The 25,850-nt window shown below is 40.1% G+C and overlaps 1 protein-coding gene and 1 long non-coding RNA gene across 3 annotated transcripts in view; one reads left to right on the top strand and one right to left on the bottom strand.

The window, feature by feature from the left end:
• Positions 1-25,850, top strand: part of LOC135108538 (uncharacterized) — a 151,930-nt gene that overhangs the window by 7,881 nt on the left and 118,199 nt on the right. Inside the window, exon 2 of the long non-coding RNA XR_010272330.1 lies at positions 14,829-14,885. This is a non-coding gene — a long non-coding RNA (uncharacterized LOC135108538). The remainder of the gene's footprint in view (positions 1-14,828; positions 14,886-25,850) is intronic.
• The window catches only part of LOC135108534 (peroxidase-like), a 54,709-nt gene that overhangs the window by 22,703 nt on the left and 6,156 nt on the right, over positions 1-25,850 (bottom strand). The window contains exon 1 of one of the 2 annotated variants that reach the window (XM_064019654.1): positions 23,886-24,043. The exons of the other annotated variant lie outside the window; for it this stretch is intronic. Coding sequence (XP_063875724.1) covers positions 23,886-23,890 — 5 coding nt within the window. The 5' untranslated portion in view covers positions 23,891-24,043. Of the gene's footprint in view, positions 1-23,885; positions 24,044-25,850 lie in introns of those variants that run through there. 2 annotated transcript variants of the gene reach the window in all.

The following is a 25,850-nucleotide window of genomic DNA, read 5'->3' as shown; positions in this document are numbered from 1 at the left end:
ATTTATGTATTTTTATTTTTACGTTATGTGCCAGACAGTACTAGCTATTTTTAGGCGACTGTTGAGGCTAGCGTTATTAACAGACGTGACTGGTTTTAGAGGCCAGTGCAACACAGCGTAACTCTCTCTCTCTCTCTCTCTCTCTCTCTCTCTCTCTCTCTCTCTCTCTCTCTCTCTCTCTCTCTCTCTCTCAAAACTCTTTATTGCAAACGTAGATGCTCTATTTATATTATTAAAAAAATAATTACCGGACAAAAGTAGCACTAGGTTTTTATGTACGGGCCACCAGCCCAGCCGGTCCAAATCGACAACGAAATTTTCGATCAAATTAGCGAGCTGAGTGATACACGACGCAGTAATCCTTGGTGACTTTAATCTGCCGGTGACTAAGTTAGGAATCATTCATCTCACACCACGTACACGACCTGTATAATAACTTAAAAAGAAAGTTCACTTACTCAATTTGTGCAAAACCAGACACATGGTAGCTATGTCCTCGACCTCGTGCTTGCTACGAATGATCAATTGTAGAAAATCTGAATGTCGGTGAGGAGTTTCAGTAGCAGCGACCCACCGTGCAACCACCTTCATTATAAACTTGATGGCTAACGAGTCAAATAAAAACCAAAGAAAAGTCCCTGACTACAGTAAAGCAAATTTTTGTAAACTCAAATCAGTGCTTAACCAAATCGACTGGAGTCACTTACATACCACCACAGATATTAATGCTCGATGGAATTTTTTCACTGCTAGATATTTAAAAGCAGTGCAAGAATGCGTACCCATGAAAAATCGTCGTCCCACTGAAAACGTTAAGCCTAAGTGGTGAGACACAATAGTTGAATGTTAGCTTGCGCCATACAGCGCTCCAAAGAGGGATGCACATAACAGATTAAAATCCTTCAGTAATAACGAAGAACGCACTAGATTCGTAGAGTTAAGACATAAAGCAGAGGTTAATCAAACATAGCAGAAGGTCCACCGAGTTACATGTTGCGAACCAGAGTAAGACGAACCGGAAGGAATTTTATAGCTTTATCAGGCAGAACAAAGTGATTACTTCAACTACTGAACCAATAATTGACGAAAATGGAGATTTTACCAATGATGAAGATCAAATTACTAACATTCTCAACACTTTCTTTGCTTCAGTATTTACAACAGAAGACCTCAGCGACATCCCTACGGTGCCAGCAGTCCAAACTGATAACAACGACGTCCTAAGCAGCATCAGTATAACCGAAAGTGACGTGTCAAAACACTTCGACAAACTTAAAGTTAGCAAGTCACCCGGGATTGACACGATCTCACTCCGCATCTTAAAAGAAGCGAAATCAGAATTAGTTAAACCACTGACCGTATTGTTCAATAAATCCTTGCAGTCCGGTACAATGCCTGATGAATGGAAGTTTGCTAACAACGATTTTCAAAAAAGGCAGTAGATCTTTACCATGTAATTACCGGCCAGTTAGCTTAACCTCAGTAATATGTAAAATACTTGAAACACTTGTAAGAGATAAACTCGTTAATCACTTGGAAGAAAACAACTTACTTAAAAATACTCAACACGGCTTCCGCAACAAACGCTCTTGTTTGATGAACCTCTTAGACTTCTTCTGTGATATTCTGAACCAGTATGACGAAAGTAAAGCGGTAAATATAATTTATCTTGATTTTCAAAAGGCCTTCGACAAAGTCCTCCACAAATGTTTACTGATCAAACTAAAATCACACGGTATCCAAGGCGACATGCTGAGATGGGTAGAAAACTGGCTAAACAACCGTAAACAAAGAGTAGTAATAAATAGAAAAGCATCCAAGTGGACTAACGTATCCAGCGGGGTGCCACAGGGATAAGTCTTAGGATCTGTTCTCTTCCTTGTTTATATAAACGAATTTTGATGATGACACCAAAATAGCGAATTCTGTAGTCTCTAACGAACAAGTAATAAAAATGCATAAAAATCTAGAGAGGTAGTCAGAGTTGAGGGCAAACCTAGCAAATGAGTTTTAATGCAGATAAGTATAAAGTGGTTCATACAGGGTATTGAAACGAGAAAGCAAAGTATATTTTGAGTGGTACCCAACTTAAAAAGTGTAGACAACAAAACTGATTTATGAGTAACAATATCGAGTAGCTTAAAACCTAGCCAACAATGTTCAGAAGTCGTAAAGGAGGCAAACAAAATAATTGGCTTAGTCAGCAGAATCTTTTGAATATAAATCTAAGGACACAATCCTCACTTTGTATAACTGTTTAGCCCGTCTTCTTTTGGAATATTGCGTTCAAGCATGTTGCCCCTATTACCAGAAAGACATTGATAGATTAGAACGAATTCAGCTTAGAATAACAAAAAATGATACCAAGCCTAAGAAACAAATGATACGAACAGCGTGTTAAACAATTAAATCTATTCCCATTAATACAAAGAAGACCAAGAGGTGACTTAATACAGGTGTTTCAAATCATCAAAGACATTGACAACATGGACTGCACTAAATATTTCACGATAGACTCTTCAAATTGCACGCCAGGAAATGGTTGCAAAATTGTTGGTAAATCCTTCAACTCCCATGAATCAAAAAACATTTTTTTTCACCGAGCAGTAAATCTTTGGAATGGGCTTCCTAGAGACGTGATAGACTGCAATATCTAGAGACTTTTAAACGCCTTCTTGACAAATATTTTGCCTCCAATCCGCGACTAACAGCGTTTGTTTGTTACAGGTTCATTTCTTTGCCTTCAGGAAATGGAGCACCTCATTTCATCTATTTTCTTTCTTTCCTGTAAAATTTCCTTCGGGTTTCTCCTTCTTTTTTTTCCTGTACGGCTCATGCTGGAGGAAGTGGAGGGTGGGGAGAGAACCTTTGCTTTGCTTAGTTCTTCTACTATCACCTTAGTAGTCCTAAGTCAGGTCACCTCGTGAGTACCGCAAGGTCTGTTGTGACCTGTTTTTTTTTTTTTTTTTGTAACTCTATATAGCTCTCTCTCTCTCTCTCTCTCTCTCTCTCTCTCTCTCTCTCTCTCTCTCTCTCTCTCTCTCTCTCTCTCTCTCTCTCTCTCTCTCTCTCTCCCTGTCCGTAATAATACTGCTCTTTAACTAATGAACTAACATTAACACAATACTCCATCCCTAATTCACAGTGATAATGCTTATAATGAAGCACGTAAACTTAACCAATAGTGACACGTGTTACAGTGACGCTTATGACAGTGCAGGTAATGATGAAAATTCGTATTTTGATGACAGGAGTGGATGTGGTGATAGCTGTGATAATGATGGTGATGGTGGTGGTGCTGATGATGAAGATGACAGTGATTTAAGTGGTGTTTTGTGTGGTGGTGGTGGTGGTGATGATGATGGTGGCAGTGTATGAGGTAACGATGTGGAGAATTGTGAGATGAATGATAATGATGATGGCGAGGATTGTGATGGAAGTGATAGTGATAATGGTGATCGAATGAGAATAAAACTGTAGAGTCGACAGTGAGAGGAAGGACAATGATAATAATGATAGTGATGATGATGATAATGATGACAGTAGTAATGGTGAAGGTGATGGAAATAACAGCAGTACATGGGGGAGGATTATATATGGTAGTGATGCTGATAATGATGCCAGATGGTAGCGACTGTGATGGTGATGGTGATGGTGATTGTAGGGGAGGAGGAGGAAGAAGAAGAGGGGGAGGGGGAGGAGGAAGAGGATCATTATAGTGAAAGTGAAATGTTGCCCAAATCATGGTGTCATTTCATTAAATTTGGGGATCTCTCTCTCTCTCTCTCTCTCTCTCTCTCTCTCTCTCTCTCTCTCTCTCTCTCTCTCTCTCTCTCTCTCTCTCTCTCTCTCTCATGGTGGTTTAAAGATTTGATAATTCCTTTTCTTTATAAACTCTCTCTCTCTCTCTCTCTCTCTCTCTCTCTCTCTCTCTCTCTCTCTCTCTCTCTCTCTCTCTCTCTCTCTCTCTCTCTCTCTCACATGGTGGTTTAAAGATTTGATAATTCCTTTTCTTTATAAATTCTCTCTCTCTCTCTCTCTCTCTCTCTCTCTCTCTCTCTCTCTCTCTCTCTCTCTCTCTCTCTCTCTCTCTCTCTCTCTCTCTCTCTCTCTCTCTCTCGCGGTTAACCATCAGACAGCCTCTAAGCGTCGCAACCTTTACGTGACGTCACAGACACAGCCACGGGTTTTGAACACGTAATTGCTTGTCTAATGATGGTATAAAGTAGCTCTCTCTCTCTCTCTCTCTCTCTCTCTCTCTCTCTCTCTCTCTCTCTCTCTCTCTCTCTCTCTCTCTCTCTCTCTCTCTCTCTCTCTCTCTCTCTCTGCCAACAATAGTAACATTTACAGATAAGTTTTTTTCCATAGTTAAATGCACTGCCTATATATACTTGTCAAAACTCCCATCGAGAAACGTTAACCCAAGAACCAGAGGAATTTTAAAAACAGTCATGCATCACTCCGTTTACCGATAGTCTCGTATGTTCCACTCCTTAACAGCTGGCAAGAGGTTCGACCTGTATTTTTTGTGCCAAATATAGGTATGTTATGAGTCCTTGTATTCCTAAACGTTTTGGGTTTTCAGCAGGGCTATTTTCAAAGATTATTAGTTGCTTTTCTCTGGGTATTATCATCTTCGGAGGCTACGGAGGTGATTGGTCGGTTGTTTGTTTTTTCTTATTATTGTTGAGTAATTCTCGTTAAACTATCGCTAGAATCGTGAAAGTCTCTTGAAAACTATGCTAACTTCGTGGAATGAATGATAATTGTTAGATTTTTCAATGATGTTTGTTAAACTATTGATAGAATCATGAAAACACCCTTGCCAGCCATGATAATTTACACTGCAGCTTGTTAACATTTAGAGATGAGACGGTGAATTTTTTTATCAAGATTACTGACTAAAATGTATGTGAAGTTTATGTGAATTGTTAGATTTTTTTTTTTTTTTGTATATATAAATGCCTGTTTAATTATCACTAGAATTAATAAAACACTGTAACTTCCACTACACCCTGTTAAAATTTCCAGCAATGAGACAAGATGCCGAAGCTTTTAAGACTACCCCCTAAAATGTGAGTGTATAGGAATTGCCTAGAGGTTGTCGCTCCCGCCTTGCAATACCTCACTGCCGTATGTTTTTGCGTGGCTGCAGTGAAAGTTTAGAAGGGAGAAACAAATGGTGTCTGAAAGTGCTTTACAATTCCATGACTCAAAGGTGCAGTTGTGACTTGAAAGTGTACTAACATACCGCAAGAGTTAACTAATGTTCTACGTCTTTCATCGCTTGTACTGAACTTTGGAATCTCCTGTCTGCCTCTGTATTTCCTTCTGCCTGTAGCTCTGGAACTGAACTCTGGAACTGAACTCTGAAACCCCCTGTCTGCCTCTGTATTTCCTCCTGCCTGTAGCTCTGGAACTGAACTCTGGAACCCCCTGTCTACCTCTGTATTTCCTTCTGCCTGTAGCTCTGGAACTGAACTCTGGAATCCCCTGTCTGCCTCTGTATTTCCTTCTGCCTGTAGCTCTGGAACTGAACTCTGGAACTGAACTCTGAAACCCCCTGTCTGCCTCTGTATTTCCTCCTGCCTGTAGCTCTGGAACTGAACTCTGGAACCCCCTGTCTACCTCTGTATTTCCTCCTGCCTGTAGCTCTGGAACTGAACTCTGGAGCCCCCTGTCTGCCTCTGTATTTCCTCCTGCTAGTAGCTCTGGAACTGAACTCTGGAATTGAACTCTGAAACCCTATGTCTGCTCCTGTATTTCCTCCTGCCTGTAGCTAAAACTTTTTGAAGAAGATTTCAAGACACTTTTTAATGTAATTTTGGACTTGTTTTCTCATTGTCTTCTTAAGGGACTGGTACTTCCACGGCCTTTTTATTTTTTATATTTTTTTATTTATTTTTTATTTATTTATTTATTTATTTATTTTTTTACGCTTGGTCAGAATCACTCTTCTTTAGAGTTTTCTCCTAATCATAAGCTGTGTGGTCTGCTTACAATCTATTAATTATCAGCTTTTATAGGGAGACTGTCAGTATATTAGAAGACCAAGAATTCAGTGGAAGACAGTGAAGAAGTGGGTGACAGACAAGCAGTTTTTTTTTAATTCCTGACTGAGGCTGTAAGAGTACTGAGCCATTATACATTATCAGCCTGTACGTCATTGTTCTCAGAGTGAAAGGTGTATAAAGTGACATGACAACATTTTTTTTTCTGATCTGTTTCTGTGGATGTGTTGGTTCCTCTCTGAGTTAGTTGAGTCGTGTGTGTGTGTGTGTGTGTGTGTGTGTGTGTGTGTGTGTGTGTGTGTGTGTGTGTGTGTGTCACGAAGAAGAAAAAAGAAAGAAGATGAAGAACAAGAACAAGAAGAGCAAGAATAAGACTGATGACTATAATGATGAACAGACAAACGAGAGAGAATAGAGAACACAGCTATAAACCTTTGTAGAAAACGAGACAAACATGAAGGGGAAAGAAAATGGAGATATATAATTCAGGGATATCTTACGAAAGTAAAAAAAAAAATATATATATATATATATATATATATACTCGTATATATATAGGACAGAAAAAAAAAAGAATTGGGGACACTTCATGATAATCTTCGTTTTGCATTGATAAACTGATAATTAAACTGATCGATTTGAGTGACAATAACGGGATCATGAGGCACCGAAAACCAATAAATCAAAATACATTACAACAAAATTTACTAAAGATAAAATACAAATAGATAATTATTGAGATATGTGTTACGTAATCTTTATTGCCTGATTGATAGTAAGTGTGTGTGTGTATGTGTGTGTGTGTGTGTGTGTGTGTGTGTGAATCAATGAATGGGGAACCTCTAGTTGTTGCGCGAGTCAGTGACCTTGAGGAGGAGGTGGAGGTAGTGGTGGCGGTTGTGGTTGTGGGTGGGAGGGGCAATGAACCGACGCAACACTACAGACATCCCCCCCCCCACCACCACCACCATTCACACATACACTCTCTCTCTCTCTCTCTCTCTCTCTCTCTCTCTCTCTCTCTCTCTCTCTCTCTCTCACTCTCTCTCTCTCTCTCTCTCTCTCTCTGCACATTTCTTCCCTTATTTCTTCCCATTTCTTATGAAGCTCAATTTCACATGATCATTTTGGGGGAAATGTTGCGTATAAGCCAAGTTTGATTAATACTGAAAGATCATTTAGGCAACTTTTCCAGCTTTTGAGGTAATCATGAGAAGTGCCTCGCGCTATTACCCTTGAGTATACTAAGTGTTCTTTAGTAATTCCTTCATATGGCAATCCTCTCTTTTTACAATGCATAGAGAAAATTAAAGGTAAAGTCAGGGACATGTGCTATAGATTCGCGTGGCCTCAGTGCTTATCTCCGTCTTATTACTTCCCTTATCCCCAGATACGGATTTTCTTTACTGTGCTCTAATATCTGACACCTTCAATAGGCGTTTTTATAACTTTTGTCGTCCTAGGCCAGTACCCTTTACATCAAAAATAAAAAAAGCAGGGTCACATCAGGGTTTCCACAGTTTACCTTCCCCAGGTTTTCCCAGATGTCCGTTTATCGATCAATCGGAAGGAAGGATGAACAGCGATTAGATAAGTTTATGGAAGAGCGTAATAGGTGGAGATACGTAGATATATTTCATGCAAGTACAGACGTCTTCTTGCTGTTTCCCTTATTTACTTTTGTTCTTATGTCAACTGTGCGACGACTGCTCTAGCTTGGATTCGAGCTGGAGCCCACGGATTCCTAAGCTAACGCGTTAGCCACTGCACCGGCCATTGAAGCAAACGAGAATGAGTCTGATGTTCTGTCAGTGGGAGAAGTGTGCACGTGCAGCGTAATTAAGTGATTAATTAAGTGAGGCAAAGGTGTGTGGTGTGTAATGCCGGGTTTTCATTAGTGGCTCCGAAGCAAGAGAAGTGCATATCAGCTGTGCTCAGGCTCTACTCCTTCCCAACCTAGTCACATGACAAGGTCTGGGAGATGTTTGGTGCCAGATTGAAAGGCCCCGCTACACACTCACGTTTTCCGTCAATAATTAAGATTTCGCTTTATATATATATATATATATATATATATATATATATATATATATATATATATATATATATATATATATATATATATATATATATATATATATATATATATATATATATATTCTCGTCTCGCTATCTCTTTCCGTTTGTATCATGATCAGATATCGATGGAAAATTATTCTTATCTTCCAGAGTCAAAACAAAATTCAGGAGGAGATAACTTGAGAATTTGAAATTCCTCATAGTAATTAAAATGTGGTTCATTATTTAATATTTTAAAAATTCATGAATTCATTAATAAATAATTAATTTACTCGTATATATTTAAAACAGCCACCTGTGTATCGTATGAACTGATCAATGATGTTAAAAGATATTCGTTTCTTAATTTATCCTAGTTCCTGCACGGCGATTAGAATACATCTTTCCCACAACAAATTACCCACGTCATTACATTCATACATGTTTCTGTAGCAACTAATAATGTTTTGTGTGATGTGTGTGACTAGATCGATGATTTCATTTAAAAAGTTTTCATTTCTTAACTGACCTTAGTTCCTGCATGGTACAGAGTGGTCATTATTGGCATGCTAAGGACGCGGCGAGAGTGGACACGTATCTTAGAGGAAATTGTGACCAGACATTCGTTCATACATAGTAAAGAGTGGTCAGCCTTGCTACACGTTACAGACGTAATGAAACACCCTGAGTGTGCATAGTCAGCAGATGATAAAATTTAATATAGTAAGCAGGATTGTGACTCGCTATCACTGTGGAAATGTAACTGATAGCACAAGAACCGTTCTCCCTGGGACCACAAAGATGACATGTACCTCAAGAAAACTGCCCGCCTCGTGACCAGCCAACTATGAATGCATCTGTCTTTTAATCTGGCTTGTCTGTGACTGATAACACGCATACTTAACTCTTTAACTTGTCTAATTATCAATGACGCACTTGTAATTGTTTTAGTCCCCCGGGACAAATTTTAGAGACATAAGATGAGACGCATAATTAACTCTAATTACTTCTTTAACTGCTACTGACGCACTTGTTTACTTTTTTTCAGTCACCCTATCCAAGTTTTAGAGAGCGGAAATAAAAAGAAAAGCACAAATATATTTAAACCACAACATCATTCACTCTTTTTTTTTTAGAACGGAAGAGCATAAGGACATCAGGCAGTCTCTCTTGGGATAGACTGCAGCAAAATTGTCGGTGGTCTTCAAATTATACCGTGAATTTGCAGCATAGTTTTATTTAATGTGGGAATGTATAGCAGTTAGAGGATTAAGAGCTGATAAATGACTGGCTATCTGTTTGTCAAAGCCTTGTTTGTTGTAGTCAAATGAAAAGCGAGGATGAATAACTGTGTTCGGGTGATGGGCAGCTCTTAAGAAATGGGCGACGTGAGGGAAAAGTGATAAAAAAAAATAGGGAAATGGGAGAAAAAGTTATTATAGTAACGGCGTCTTCGCAGAAAGTGTGTAGGTGTCGCCGGTGGCATCTTCCCGGAGACTATGCGAGTACATGCGGTAGCCTGTGAAGACGCTCGGCTGCAGCTCCGACACTAGCCACAGGATATTCTCAGAAAGACTCTCATTGTGATTCCCACACAAACTTACTAGCGTCTTTCAACATGTATTAATTTAACCCAACCTAACATAGTCTAAACCAGCCCAAAGTGTTCAAGAGTGGTGGGCACCTATTCTTCCTGACTTTGGAAATATGCAGGCCGGTGTAACCCTTAACATCCAATCAATCAATCAGACAGTTGACGGAAAATGCACGGGAATGACTGTATTTGGGTGACGGGGCGCTCTTTATCGACTTGAGGGAAAAGTTTACAAAAAGTAGGAAGAAAAGTACAGGTGAATAGTTATTTGTGTGACGGGGAGCTCTTAAAAACTTGAAGAGGGAAAAAATTGGGGGGAAAAGTGCAAAGGAATGACTGTTTGGGTGCCTCGGAACTAAAATATTGTCGACATGAAGAAAAACTTGACAAAAAAAAAAAAGAGAGAAAAGTACAGATAAATGGCTGTGTGTATGATGGGCAGCTCTTAAGAAATTGTAGACTTAAAGGAAAAGTTGGCAAAAAGGCTGGAAGAAAAACAAAGTAACGGCGCCTTCAAACAGGGTGTGAAGTGTAGGAATAGCTGATGTGATCCTGAGGGTGTTCAGGTAGTTGTCCAGACGCTCAAGATTCGCTCATATTGTGTTGCATTTATTTGTATAGTGTCCAAGAAAACGTTATGAAGCTTTAGTGAGAGAGAGAGAGAGAGAGAGAGAGAGAGAGAGAGAGAGAGAGAGAGAGAGAGAGAGATTAAAGAATTATAATTACATACTTAGAGACATTATTATTCAAAACTTTCCTACCTCTTTGTTTTGTGTTAATCCATCAGTTGTTTCTTCCTCAAGTGTCTCCCTCATCACCATTCCCACCACACACTGTAAGCACACTAATATTTACATGACAGGGAATCCTCCTTCGCCTTCACTCCTCCCTCTCGCCAACACGGAGCATCTCCAGGCTAATTTGTTTGGATCTCTGACAAGTCATGTTTCGATTTGTTTACAAGGCCTGTTTGTTGTTTGGTTAAGTTTGGTTTCACGCTAGTAATACTTCAGCGCAGATTTAGCGTGTTTGGTCAAGACTGGTTCACACTAGCAACAGATTCATCGTAAGTTTGCTATGTTAGGTTAAGCCCGGATCACACTAATAAGAAAAATGAATAAAAAAATAAGAATAATTGTAATAAGAATATTGTAAAAAAAATGAGCGTAGGTTTACCGTGCTTACCGCATCGGCGCACAAACAAATGATTGGGCAGCTTCGAGGTTGGTCCGCGCACAGAGTGTATTAACATCAAAGCACACTGGTAGTCATGGAAATCCGGCTCTCTTATTGGTAAGTCTTAAATATTCATTTAAGTTGCACCTGTGAAGAATCATTATAAGCATATAATGGAGATATGTAGCATTTTCTTGCTACTAATATTTTGATGTCTGAGAGACCTTATTCTTATAAAAGCTGGTCTTCAAGACAATACACGGTAGTTAATCTATTTCGTCCATTGTAATTTAATCATGAGTAAACGGTTCAAATGTTTAAGATCAGGTTAATTTATGGATGAGAGTGATAGGTGGAAGTACGCAGGTGGGTGTGTTTCATGCAGGGACTGCCACGTGTAAGCCTGATGGCTTCATGCAGCTTCTCTTATTTTCCTATATTCTGATGTTTTGTATGTTCAGTTCGTAGCCATGAGTTAACTAAGGCTGGTCTTTTTTTTTTTGGTTTTAGATAGTGTTCTCTCCAGCATGCCCAATATTGCCTGTATATGTTTTCCCCTGTCTGACCAGTGCTTCTTTATCTTGTGTCTTGTCTTACTGTTCTGCACAGTTCACCAAGTGTCATTATTACCTGTGCGCTGCATCCATGTCTGACTAATGCTGCCTCATATCGCGACGATCAAGTGAGGACTGCAGGAGATACCACAACCGGTCGGCCCAGGCAGGTGTGACTTACTGCCGCCGCTCACTGTTGCTCCTGCTTGTCTTGCTACCTCAAAAGCTTAACAGTGACGTGTCTCTCGGTATGTTTCAAGAAGCGGAGCAGTGTTTCTCACGCAATCTAGTAGTATGTATAAATCACAGTATGTATCATTTTTTTTTTCCACTGTTTTTGGTGTTTTCTCATAATTTTAAGTTTTGTGTTATGCTGACTGTATTAAGATGTGTTCTGCTGACAACCCTAAGTCCTTTAATTTACTGACGATCCTAAGTGCTGACAGCTGGTAATCTCGAGAAGTCCTTCGATATGCCGTCTCTTTTAGTTCACCTGTATTTTTTTTCCTCGTCTCCCTGACACATACAGAATAATTAATTCAAGATCTTAGTTCCTGTTTCTTTTAGCTCTCACTATAAGAAAACTACCTTTTCCCCTTTATCTGTTACATACACACACACACACACACACACACACACACACACACACACAAACACACACACACACACACACACACACACACACACACACACACACACACACACACACACACACACACACACCACTCCTTACACAAAAAAAAAAAAAAAAAAATTCAAATGAGTTGGTTCAAGGTCATTAGTCACTAGTAATATTTATATGATGTATCTTCAAACCACGCAGATCATTTATGCCTCGCTTCTGCCTCAGCCACGTGCAAACTTTATCGACCCAATGTCCTCTCCGCTATCATTTCCATATTTACTGCAGCCTGACTTGTCGCCCAGGTGTGGGAGACTCAGAGGTCGCAACCAGGCTGCAATGTATCATCTCTCTCTCTCTCTCTCTCTCTCTCTCTCTCTCTCTCTCTCTCTCTCTCTCTCTCTCTCTCTCTCTCTCTCTCTCTCTCTCTCTCTCTCTCTCTCTCTCTCTCTCTCTCTCTTAAACACACACACACACACACACTAGTATTTTATCGTATTTTTTAGTAATTACCACTTATCCCTACTTTTATTATAGAGTGTGTGTGTGTGTGTGTGTGTGTGTGTGTGTGTGTGTGTGTGTGTGGTGTGTGTGTGTGTGTGTGTGTGTGTGTGTGTGGTGTGTGTGTGTGTGTGTGTGAGCAGCTGTGACTAAAATGTTGATGAACACTTCCCTTTGTAGCAAATAGGAAAACATATGCCACCCTTCCCTTTACGAGCGCCTTTCTTTCAAGTCAGCCGATTCTGTTGTAACTTGGTGTGTGTGTTACGGACCTTTCTTATGGGCATGGCAGAACTGGGTTAGAAGAGCGAGCGCAGATGTCTCTTAATTCATGAACTAATACGTACGTACCTTTCATATATTGTATCTAATGAGAGCGTTCACATTCGCCAGAAATTTTAATCCCTGATGTGTTTCTGCGGATCATGCCAGACTGTTCATTTTTTATTGTTTTTCACAAAGGTATTACGTACATGTTTTTTATTATTCATTTGAGGTATGCCCCGTGCCTTACAGTAAGCTAACAGAACAGTTGTAAGGTCGATTTGTGGGAGCTGTGATGTCGCCTGGTAGCAACTCATGAACTGCACTGATCAAGCTGAAATTTGGCAACATTGACCGACACTACTTATATGAGTGAACATGCGAAATTCAGATTGCTTCAGTGCGTGTGTATAATCACATTACTAAACTTGAAGGAAATGATGCGCCTTGTTTTTTTTTTTTTTTTTTTTTTTTTTTTTTTTTTGACAATTGATCCACTAAATTTTGTCCCAGCGAGAGTGGAGACATGCCATGAGACACAGCACTGGATTCACTATGAAATGTTGCACTGAACTTCGTCTCCCGCAGAGCTTTGACTTATAGGGAGTCAAAGTTAAGAGTCATGCTGTGTTTTTACGACCCTTACGCTTTTAGTTTTTTTTTTTTTTTTTTTTATCTCCGTTTTGTGTTTATTTATTTATTTCCTTTTTTCATATACAGATCATGACCTAATATCGAGACCACAACGAGGTAACTATGACTGACACTAAATTTGGTACGAGTGATACTATAAACAGAGGTACGATCAGTATTCAGGAAGTATCATCCATTAAACGTGATCTCAGTGGGACGAGACACACACCATTAGATGCAAAATTAAATATGGTATCAACTTATGCCTTTAACAGACCATCAACTCGAGAAAGGTTTTGAGTTACAGTGAGTTGAAGTTGGTAGGTACCTTATCTGGCGAGGCGCTGCTGGATTATAGTGGATATTGTGCGCTGGGGTGTGATACGACGCTAGGTCATTCCTATCAAGCTGTGTTACTGGTCTTGCTACGGAGAAGTAAGATAGTAAAGTTTGCTGGTGCGGCCTGAAACAAATGGACGGCTGACAGAAGCAAATAAGGAACATTAGGGGATGTTTTTGTCCTGGAAAGGGGTTACAGAGATGGTGGTGGTGGTGGTGGTGGTGGTGGTGGTAGTGGTCGTAGTGGTGGTGGTGGTGGTGTACGCCAGCTGTCTTGTCGTTATTCACGTGGAACACTTGCATTCGTAGTAACATAAGCCAATACTTTTAATTATCATCTGTGGCAAGTGTGTGTGTGTGTGTGTGTGTGTGTGTGTGTGTGTGTGTGTGTGTGTGTGTGTGTGTGTGTGTGTGTGTGTGTGTGTGTGTGTGTGTTGTTGTTGTTGTTGTTGTTGTTGTTGTTGTTGTTGTTGTTGTTGTTGTTGTTGTTGTTGTTGTTAATTCTGCTGCTGCTGCTGCTGTTGTTGTTGTGTTGTTGTTGTTGTTGTTGTTGTTGTTGTTAATTCTGCTGCTGCTGTTGTTGTTGTTGTTGTTGTTGTTGTTGTTGTTATTATTATTATTATTATCGTTATTATTGTAATTAATGTTGTTATTGTTGTGTTGTTGTCGTTGTTGCTGCTGCTGTTGCTGCTGCTGCTGCTGCTACTGCTGCTGCGGTCTCAAAGGGAAGGAGGCGCGGCCCCTGTAACCACTAACTGCCTTTGTTCACCTATTTTATGGTCCGGTGTCAAAATCACTCACCTTGCAACAGTGTGTGTGTGTGTGTGTGTGTGTGTGTGTGTGTGTGTGTGTGTGTGTGTGTGTGTGTGTGTGTGTGTTGACGTACCGTTGTCAACCTACTACATGAAAGCGAAAAATATGACTTGTCACACCAACAGAAATGTCTCATAATTGCTTCCTTCCACTACTACTACTACTACTACTACTACTACCATCCTCATCACCACCACCACCGTGACTACCATCATCACCACCACCACTACCCTTACTATCCACTACTATTCTCTCCATTACAGCAGCACCATCACCACCACCTAGCGCCGGCCCTTCCCTCGCTCAGACTCGGCGATCGGGTAAGGGTTTATCTTGTGTTGCTGGACAAGCTGTAGTTTGAGCGACAGATGGTAAGTGGACGCCCTAATCACCTTTACTTTCCCTTTTGCTTCTTAATTTATCTCTGTGTGTCCGTGTGTTCGACTTTTTTTTATTTATATTTGTGTGACTGTCTGTTGTGTGCTTGTGTCGTTGTTTGTTTTCCCCTTTGTTTGATTGAGTATAAGAACATCAAGCCATCAAGCCTACACGTGGCGATCCCTTTATAAAACATGCTTCCGTATTTCCATCTATTATCCCCATCCAAAAATTTGTCTAGTCTTCCGTTAAAGTTCCCTAATGATTTAACGTGGACAATCTCTCTCTCTCTCTCTCTCTCTCTCCTCTCTCTCTCTCTCTCTCTCTCCTCTCTCTCTCTCTCTCTCTCTCTCTCTCTCTCTCTCTCTCTCTCTCTCTCTCTCTCTCTCTCTCTCCCCTTCTCCTCTCCTCCCCACACACTTTCACACTTCTAATCCCCAGGTAACCTAAAAGACCCAGACACTTTGCCATACCCACCTTATCCATCCTTCCCTCATTCTCTTTCCTTTTACCTGCGTCACCTTTGGCCTCACTTCCCTCCCCATCCCTGCCGCGCCCCATCACTCCCTCGTGGGTTCCCGTTCGTCCCAACCCCGCCCCGAGGCAAACTTTTCCTCTCAGTTCCCGCCTTTGTTGATAATTGGTGTTTATCTCCTGTTTTATGTGTGTGTGTGTGTGTGTGTGTGTGTGTGTGTGTGTGTGTGTGTGTGTGTGTGTGTGTGTGTGTGTGTGTGTGTGTGTGTGTGTGCAAAGGGGTTGTGTGGAAGTAGGGATGGAAGGTTTTGTGGTATTCTGTAGTGGCGGTAGTGGTTGTAGTGGTGGTGGCGTAGTAGTAGTAGTAGTAGTAGTAATAATAGTGGTGGTGATGGTGGTGGTGGTAGTGGTGGTGGTGGTAATAACAGTAGTAAGCTGACCAATTTTTTTAGACTCATTCAGTATTTAGCTTTCTGAGAGAGAAAAATTGATCAAGTCTCTCTCTCTCTCTCTCTCTCTCTCTCTCTCTCTCTCTCTCTCTCTCTCTCTCTCTCTCTCTCCTCTCTCTCTCTCTCTCTCTCTCTCTCTCTTCTCATGATTATCACGCAAAATGGTTAATCTATATGATACACGCTAACTAAATATAATAACGCTAACTAAAAAAAAGAAGGAAAAATTCAAAGTAGCGCCGCCCATTGACACTTTCCAAAAATAACTAAGGAGACACGAAAACAAAAACAAAACAAAAGACGGCCGGTTTATGATGCGTTTAGTAGCCATAGTAGTCATAGTCATAGTAGTAGTACCTTACCTTACTGAAGTGCCATATCCATCAACTCCAATTGATTCAACATGTCAAGCAAATCTTCGTGTTTGACTGTCAAATGCTTTTTCATAGTCGATAAAAGCGAAATACATGTCTCTCTGCATCTCTATACATAAGAACATAAGAACATAAGAAATAAGGGAAGCTGCAAGAAGCGACCAGGCTTACACGTGGCAGTCCCTGTATACTCCTCTCATTAAAGCATTAGTTGTTCTTTTTCCTTATATAAAACCATATTGCTCTTCAGCTATCTCGGTTCTTATCTTTGCTCTTATTCTTTCTAGTACTGCCCTTAATACTACTTTTGCTATTTGGCTTATTGTACTTATAGTTCTGTGTTTATTGCACTCTAGAGTTCCAGGTTTCTTTGGTATAGTCATAAATATTGATTTACACATATCATCACTAAGTTCTCCCGTGCTGTTGATTTTGTTAGTGATGTTGGTAATCTTTCCTGTGCTGAACCCGCCCAGAGCACGAAATATCTCCACTGCTACGCCATCCTCTCCAACTGCCCTTCCTGTCTTCATTTTTCTAATTGCCTTCTCTGCTTCATCCTCGCCGATATCAAGACTAGTCATTTCTACCTCCAGTTCTTAATGTTCTGTTCTGTCATCCTCAAACAATTCCTCTATATACTCCTTCTATCTGTCGAGAACATCCTCTTTTTTTCCATTGCTACTTCGCCGTTCTTTTTTTCATTACTACTTCACCTGCATGTAATTTACCTCTTCTAGTAAGTGTTTTTAACTCTTTCATACATCATTTGTGTGTATCTGTTTGCTGAATCTTCTATCTTATTACAATGCTCGTTTATCTATTTTTCCTTTGCATCAGAACATTTTCTTTTTACTTGTCTGTTTAGTTCTCTGTATCTTACTGTATTACTATGATTGTACTTCCTTCTTTCTTCCGTCAACTCGAGCATGTCTTCTGCCATCCACTCTTGTCTTGCTCGTCTTTCTCTCCTTAGTAATATTTCTTCAGCTGCTTTCACATGTGCTCTTTGCAAACATTTCCACTCTGTGCCCAGCTCTTCCATGTCGTTCTCATCTGCAAGTATTTCTTATGTATTCTGTACTGCAACTTTATATCGTTCTCTTGTGTCTTCCTTACTCAGTTCGTTTAAATCCATTTGTGGTTCTCTTCTTCTCTTCTTTATTATTATTTGTTTTTAGTCTTAATCTTAGCACTGCGACCACTGGGTTATGATCACTGTCACAATCAACACTTTGAAGTCGTACATTTTATTATCTGGTTTATGTATCGTTTATTTGTAGTTATATATATATATATATATATATATATATATATATATATATATATATATATATATATATATATATATATATATATATATATATATATATATATATATATATATATATATATATATATATATATATATATATATAGTCTATTTGGTTTCTGTACATTAGTCGCCGGATGCCCTCTTTCATTTCTGGCATCAAGGCCGAAAGGTCCAATTGTATCTCCATCTCTCCCTCTTGCCACCTTTGCGTTCATGTCTCCCATTATCATTATCATTTCATGAGACATACATTGTTGGCTTGCTTTATTCAGGTTGTCATAAAACTGGTCTATTTCTTCTTCGTTGCTTTCCGCCGTTGGTGAGTCAACTTGCATAATATTTGTATTAATACGGTTTCCCTCCAATTTAACTAATAGTAATCGATCCGATATCGCCTAGTATCCAAGTAGGTACTTGGCAGTGTTCTTTGCAAGCATTACTCCCACACCTCTCACTACTGTGTCTCCTTCCGAGTATATAAAACATCTTTGTGTCAGCTTGTTCACTCTTGACCACCTCATTTCACACATTCCTAGAATATCTAACTTCATCCTTTTCATTTCCTGTTTCACATTTTGAAACTTTCCAGATTGATGCAAAGTTCTTACATTTCATGTTGCAGATCTGATTTGTAAGTTGCTTTGGACAGTCACTTGTTGACGATCTCGGACCACCTGTTATGGTTATCCCTACAGAGCGAGACATCTGTATTCATTTCTTGGCTACATCTCCCATTAACGCTGTTCTCTGTATTTCTTCTTGTGTGACTTTCCATTTTTTTTTTCTTGGATAATACACGGTAAGGGCTCCAATCCTTTTTCGAGGTTTGGTCCACGGCTCCTTCCTTACTGGTTATTCAGAGCATCCCTGAAGAAAGGCATTTCCTCTACGGGTTTCCCCATTCGCCACCCAAGGAACGCGTCTGGTAGGAGTTCACTCTCCCCAAGTAGTAGTGGTGATAATAATAGTGGTATTACTGGTCAGCAATACTTTCTACCGGTAAAAACTAGTTGGTAGGAGAGTTGGCTGTTTTTATCGTGACTCAGCAGCATTGAATACTAGTGACCTGGGTACGCAACACCTTCACATTCCAAATACAACCACGAACTGGGACAGACAAGAATTAAAAAAAAAAAAAAAATGTGGAAACGCGAGAAAAATATGTTGACAGAGTGGTGAAAGGAGAGGAAGAAGTGGAAATAGAAGCAGAAGAGGGAGGAGGAAGGAAGATGATGATAAAAAGAAGAGAAAGGAGAAAGGAGGAGGAGGAGGAGAAGGAGGAGGAGGAGAAAAAGAAGAAAATGATGATGATGATGATGATGATGATGATGATGATGATGATGAAGAGAAAGAAGAAGAAAAAAGAAAGATGATGATGATGAAGACGCAAAAGAAGAAAATAAAAGAAAAAAAGAAGAAACAAGATAATGATAGTGAAAAGGCAAAAGAAGAAGAAAAATAAAGCAAGAAACAAGAAGAGGAGAAAGAAAAAAACGAAGAAAGAAAAGGATGAAGACGAATTTGAAGAAAATAAAAAAAATGAAAAAAAAAAGAAGACGGAAGACAGACAGAACAAAGAACAAGATCAAGAACTAGAAGAGCAAGATCAAGAACAAGAAGAGCAAGATCAAGAACAAGAATACCGCTAAAAAGAACAAGAACAAGAAAACTAAGAACAAGGCTGCGGTCAGTAATTGCTCATAATCCATCACTCACGGCGACACATTGCGGAGGGACCAAAACCTCAAGATAAAAGTTTAATAACGTCATAATTCAGTTCCCAAAGAACGGTTAACGCTTCAGGAAACCTACATATAACTTAAATTTTAGTATTACATCGAAGTATTGTCAGTCATTCAGCCTTGAGTTCGCACGAATGTGAAAGGAATGGAGGGAGAGGAGAGGAGAGGAGAGGAGAGGAGAGGAGAGGAGGGGAGGGGAGAGGAGAGGAGAGGAGAGGAGAGGAGAGGGAAAGAGAGAGAGAGAGAGAGAGAGAGAGAGAGAGAGAGAGAGAGAGAGAGAGAGAGAGAGAGAGAGAGAGAGAGAGAGAGAGAGAGAAATTGATTATGTACCACAACTACTACTACTACTACCACTACTACTACTACTACTACTACTACTACCACTGCTGTTGCTGCTGCTGCTGCTGCTCAGTATATAAAGATAATATGAATTTGATAGCAAAATGAAACGAAGGCAGAAAAAATAAAGCTTATATATTTAAACAAGTTGAGAATAGTGCAATAAACGTAAATAAAACTAGTCTTGTTTTTGTATTGGACGAGGAAGGGAGAGGCAAGGAGGAAGAGAAAGGGGGAAGGAAGCGGGCAGGTGAAGAGGGGAGGGAAAAGTGAAGGGAGGCAGAGGAGAGAGAAAGGTCATAAGATCAGGTTAGTGGAGAAAATGTGGCGACCGTATCCAACCTTGTCTGTAGTGGTGGTGGTGGTGGTGGTGGTGGTGGTGTAGGTGGTGGGTTGTGGTGGTGGTGGCAGTGGTGGTGGTGGCAGTGGTGGTGGTGAAGAGAATATACAAAAGAAGAAAACTGGTAAAGAAATGTAAAACTTATTCGTTTTTCTTATTTTCATTTTTTTTTTTTTTTTACTGGAAAATTGAATACTTATTTACCTCACGACTGTTTTGCAATGTTAGTTTTTCTCTCTCTCTTTCTCTCTGGAAAGGTTGACATTAATAGGCTTTGATGATCAAAACGTCCGTCTGAATGGTTATTTCACACACACACACACACACACACACACACACACACACACACACACACACACACACACACACACACACACACACACACACAACGACTGTCGCTTGTAGACCTACTGGCGTTGTGTAGCTTTCATTATGTTCTTACACACACACACACACACACACACACACACACACACACACACACACACACACGACAAGTTAGTTTGACAGTACTTTGTTTTATTTTTCTTTGCTTTGAGAAATGGTTTCTTCGGAAAAGAAAAACAAGTGAAAGCAAGGTATTATGTCTGCAGTGAAGGGAAGGAAGAATGGGAGGAAGGGAAGAGAGAAGAGTGATGGGGAGTAAAAGAGTGAGCGGAAAGTGTTAAACCACAAGGTGCACGCCATTGCATCACTCAGCTGTAAATAACGAACGGTGAAAGAAGGCAGACCAGACGCAGAATTAGTTAAGATAATTACTTTAAGAAATTTCGGTTTAGTGACCTGGGATGGAGATACAGAAATGATAATAATAATGATGGTAATAATGGTGATGATGTAAATAAGAAGTCTTGGAGGTAGGCCAGGATAAAGACAGACAGTAGGCAGAGATGAATAGAGGAAGTTAATAAATGCCTATATCTTGCATGATGCTGCTGCTGATGATGGTGATGGTGATGATGATAGTGATAATGTGAATATTACCAGTGACAAACTACCTGATAAAACAGTTAAGTTAAGAAGTCTTGTTTGAGTGATCTGGGATGGAAACGGCAGACAGATGAGTGGAATAGGTCAGGAAATACTTTGATCTCACATGATGATTATAATAATGATGATGATATTGATGAGTGCAGGTCAGGAAATACCTCTTACCTTACATGATGATAAATGATAATGGTGATAACGTTAGTATTATCAGTGGCATAAACTCTGTGGTAAGACAGGCTGATTATAATACTAAGAGCAATATTACCTCACTGTACCTCACCTTTCATCGGTCAGCGGGTTCAGTTATCATAAAGGTGAGGGAAAAAACGACACAGTTTCCCTTTTAACATAAATATAAGGCAATGACTCGAGGTTGCTTCCTGACGAATCATTCACGCAGTCGGTGAAGGGCAGACGCTGGCTGTGGGCTACACTGTCAAGATGTGGAAGATGGGCCTGGGAAGGAGGAGGAGGAGGAGGAGGAAGACAAGGAGGAGGAAAAGAGGGAGAGGAATAGGTGGAAGAAGAAGAAGAGCACAGATGAATAACAAGCAGCAGCAGGCGTGTAGGTCCTTCAGAGCCTGTTTGTGAAGGAAGAGGAGGAAGAGACGAAATAAGAGAAAAAGCAGGAGAGAAATATTGGAGAAGGAAAGAAAAGGTGAAGAGGATAATGTTACACTACTGCACACTTTCATGTCTAGGAATACCATCACTGAACATTGTACGTATATATGTGTTTATTCAATTTATTTCCCAACACTTGTAAGCAGGAACATTGAAGACGGAAAGTCCAACGTATGCAAATGAAGAGGAATTTTTTTTTTTTTATCTTCCTAAGAATTACCATTTATCGCCGGTATGTGTTGTCTCGTCTCGTCTCTCTCTCTCTCTCTCTCTCTCTCTCTCTCTCTCTCTCTCTCTCTCTCTCTCTCTCTCTCTCTCTCTCTCTCTCTCTCTCTCTCTCTCTCCTCAATTCCTGCTTTCTCCTTCCATCTCCGTTCTCTTGTCCTTTCTCTCTCCACTCCCTGCCGTGTCACCCTCCTTCTCCTCCTCCCCCATTCCTCCCTTACTTCACCCCCCCGCCCCCAAGTCTTTCCCTCGCCTGCTTCTGTGGCCTTCCCTCACTTTCCCTCTCTGCTCAAGCCAACCTTTCCTTCCACGGAGTATAAACTTTCCACGCACTGTTGGTTTTGTGGATGTTGATGGTGGTGTTATCGGTGATGGAGGTGCTTGTAGTAATGGCAATGGTGGGGGTGGTGATGGTGGTGGTGGTGAGGGTGGTGGTGGTAGTGGTGTGCAATATTTCTTCACAATTAGCTTTTTTTTTTCTACTCAAATGCTTTTTACTGTTTTCATTCAGTTTGGCCGGTAATTTAAGAATGGGGTTTATAGTATATGAGGACACGAGAGGTGATTCTTAACTTCACGGTCTAAGGTGTAAACGAAAGACCTATTCAAAAACATAATGAAAATAAGAACGTACGGGAAGTTATACAATAGTCAGTGGCTCTTGAATAAAACACATATATACCCGTGTTCACCAGTCAACTTCATGCATGAATTCAAGGTGTATATCAACATGACTCAGGCTGTATGTAATTCTCACCATAGTTCCTTTATAAAAAAAAAAAAGATAAATAAATAAATAAAAAAATAGTTATATCTATCTCCCTTTCATGAACCTATTGTTAATTTATACGTTGTTTATCTATTAATCTATCTTTTTTTATTCACTCACATTTGCTTTGTCGTGTTAGTATGCATATTTCAAGATAACTCACCTTATGTATATAATTTCCAGTATACTCAGCTTATAAAGAATAATTACATCTTTCCTTGAGTCTGTGGTTAATTCATGCTTATCACTTTGTTTATTCATTCATTCATTCACTCATCCATTTATATTCTTTTGTTCCTCGTATCTATAGTTAATCTGTACTTTGTTTATTCATTTTATTCATTTACTCGCTCTTACATTTTTTTACATGTTTCTTGAATCTATACTTTATTCATACCCATTAGTTTGTTCATTCATTTATTCATTTATTCATTTATTCACTCATACATTTACTTTCTCGTGTTATCAGTGAAGGTGATGTTGCATTACGATGTCTGGAAGTTTCCTATCTTCGTTCATATTCTCCATTTATTTTCCATTTATAATTTAATCACTCTATCTGCAATTATCTGTGTGTTCTCGTTAAGATAATTACTTCCCCTTCCCTTACTCAACACAATAGCTTCTGTATCTTTTAATCTGACTCTCTCTCTCTCTCTCTCTCTCTCTCTCTCTCTCTCTCTCTCTCTCTCTCTCTCTCTCTCTCTCTCTCTCTCTCTCTCTCGTATGTTTGACTGCATTATATCACTAAATCACACTACTAAAACATACAATTGACTCACCTCATCACCACATGAGACACTGACGCAAGGTAAAGTTTATTCACTAACAGAAACCAAAAATAGAGAATGAGGAGCAACTTGTATTAAGAAGAATGGATTAAGGAAGCGCGCGGCGGAGTCAGCTGATGGGAGTGAGCAGGATAACATGTGCTCGACGTGTTTCAGTGGCGCAGTGCATATTCTCAGAGGTGCCACGTGTTCTGGCATGTCCGAGTTGTCACTGTAGATGTGTGTGTATTTTTTTTTTTTTTTTTGTGTGTGTGTGTTGGCCCATACCTTGACTGTGTGTGTGTGTGTGTGTGTGTGTGTGTGTGTGTGTGTGTGTGTGTGTGTGTGTTTTATCTTATTGATACATCTCTACATATACATCAAGTAATTTCTTTTATCTATGTGCGTATATTAAGTCACACACACACACACACACACACACACACACACACACACACACACACACACACACACACACACACACATCGTTACATTATACCAAATTCACAAAACACAAGTCCACACACTCACATCATCTCGGAGGCAGCACCAGCAGCTCTCAGCCTCGCCACACTGCACTCATGCACCGCTACGGAACACGAACTGAGACTCCCTGTGTTAATGTTAAATCAGTCTCCCTCACGACCCGCCATCCACTGACTCAAGCGAGGCAGCTTCACACACACACACTGGTTCACTTGCGCTCTCTTCCTTTGTTATATGAAGTGCTCGCCTCCCTCTCTCTTTCCTCCCTCCTTCCTTCCCTCCCTGCCTCCTTCCCTCCTGCTCTTCCTTACTTTTCTTTCCTTGTCGGAGCCAGTTCCCCCCTCTCTCTCTCTCTCTCTCTCTCTCTCTCTCTCTCTCTCTCTCTCTCTCTCTCTCTCTCTCTCTCTCTCTCTCTCTCTCTCTCTCTCTCTCTCTCTCTCTCTCTCTCTCTCTCTCTCTCTCTCTCTCTCTCTCTCTCTCTCACAAGTTTGACCGTATCCTGTTATGTAATCCCTTCCTTCTTAGGCATCCATCTAACTTTCACACTCCTCCTGCCTAACAACTTCGCCCGTCATTTCTTTCCTACCTACTTATCCACACGTCCTCATTCACCAAGCAAGCATTTGTCTCCCCTGCATCCTCTCAACTTTCACCATTTTCTCATGTTGCCTAGTTACCTGTTTTGCTTCTGTTTTTTTTTTTGTTTTTTTTCTAATCGTCTTTTTTTCTTCTTTTCTTTACTCCGTTATTTAATCTGATATGTGTTACTTTCCCTTTTCATCCTTTCCTCTGGTATGCGCTTTTCTCTTTTTCTCCTTTTCCTTCTTGAGTTTTTTACTTTCTCTTCTCTTTCGCTTTCTCTCATCTCGCTCACCGCATACCATCCGGTTACTTATAAATGAAGGGGAAAGAGAGAGAGAGAGAGAGAGAGAGAGAGAGAGAGAGAGAGAGAGAGAGAGAGAGAGAGAGAGAGAGAGAGAGAGAGAGAAGATGATAAAGATGATATTGATGATGATGATATTGATGATGATGATGATGTTGATAATGATAATGATAATAATGATGATGATGATGACGATGATGATGATGATAATGAAGAGACAATACGAAGAAAAGAACAAAAACAGAAAAAAAAGATGAAAATAAAAAAAAAAACAAGGAGATGATGAAGGAAGGAAAGGAGAGAGTGGAGGAAGAAAAGGAGGAGGAGAAGGAGGAAGAAAAGGAGAAGGAGAATGAGGAAGAGGAAGAGGAGGAGGAGGAGGAGGAAAAGGAGAAGGAGAATGAAGAAGAAGAGGAGGAAGAGAAGAAAAAAAATTAAAACTAATCCATATTTCATCGCGTTTTTTTACGAATGAGAGAGAGAGAGAGAGAGAGAGAGAGAGAGAGAGAGAGAGAGAGAGAGAGAGAGAGAGAGAGAGAGAGAGAGAGAGAGTGTGTTAGAAAAGAAGAACAAGAACAAGAACAATATCAGGAGAAATAAAAGTAAGAAAAATCTGAAGAAAATCTGAAAAAGAAACGAACACAAAAGGAAAAAAATGATTTGCAAAAGAAAAGAGGAAACAAAAGCAAAAAGAAGAGGGAGAAAGAAGCACAAGAAAGTAGTAGTAGTAGTAGTAGTAGTAGTAGTAGTAGTAGGAGGAGGAGGAGGAGGAGGAGGAGGAGGAGGAGGAGGAGGAGGAGGAGGAGGAGGAGGAGGAGGACGAGGAGGAGAAGGAGACGGAGAAGGAGAAGGAGAAAAAGAAGGAGGAGAAGGAGGAGGATGAGGAGAAAGAAGAGGAGAAAGCTGAACCATAAAAAAAAAAAGAAGTAATAATAGTACAAAAACTAGATCTTCTCCATAAGTTTGGTTCTCGTGTTCAGTTCGTGCCGCGGCATTGCCCTGCACGGGACACTCGTAGCAAGGGTGAGGCAGCGGAAGCAAGTCAAGGAAACACTGCAAAACTGAGCACTCGAGAGTAGAAGGCACGAACCAGCACCTTCACTACTCTCTCTCTCTCTCTCTCTCTC

The sequence above is a fragment of the Scylla paramamosain genome, chromosome 17, assembly GCF_035594125.1.
Source record: "Scylla paramamosain isolate STU-SP2022 chromosome 17, ASM3559412v1, whole genome shotgun sequence".
NCBI lineage: Eukaryota > Metazoa > Arthropoda > Malacostraca > Decapoda > Portunidae > Scylla > Scylla paramamosain.
This window is presented reverse-complemented; position numbering and strand designations above follow the sequence as displayed.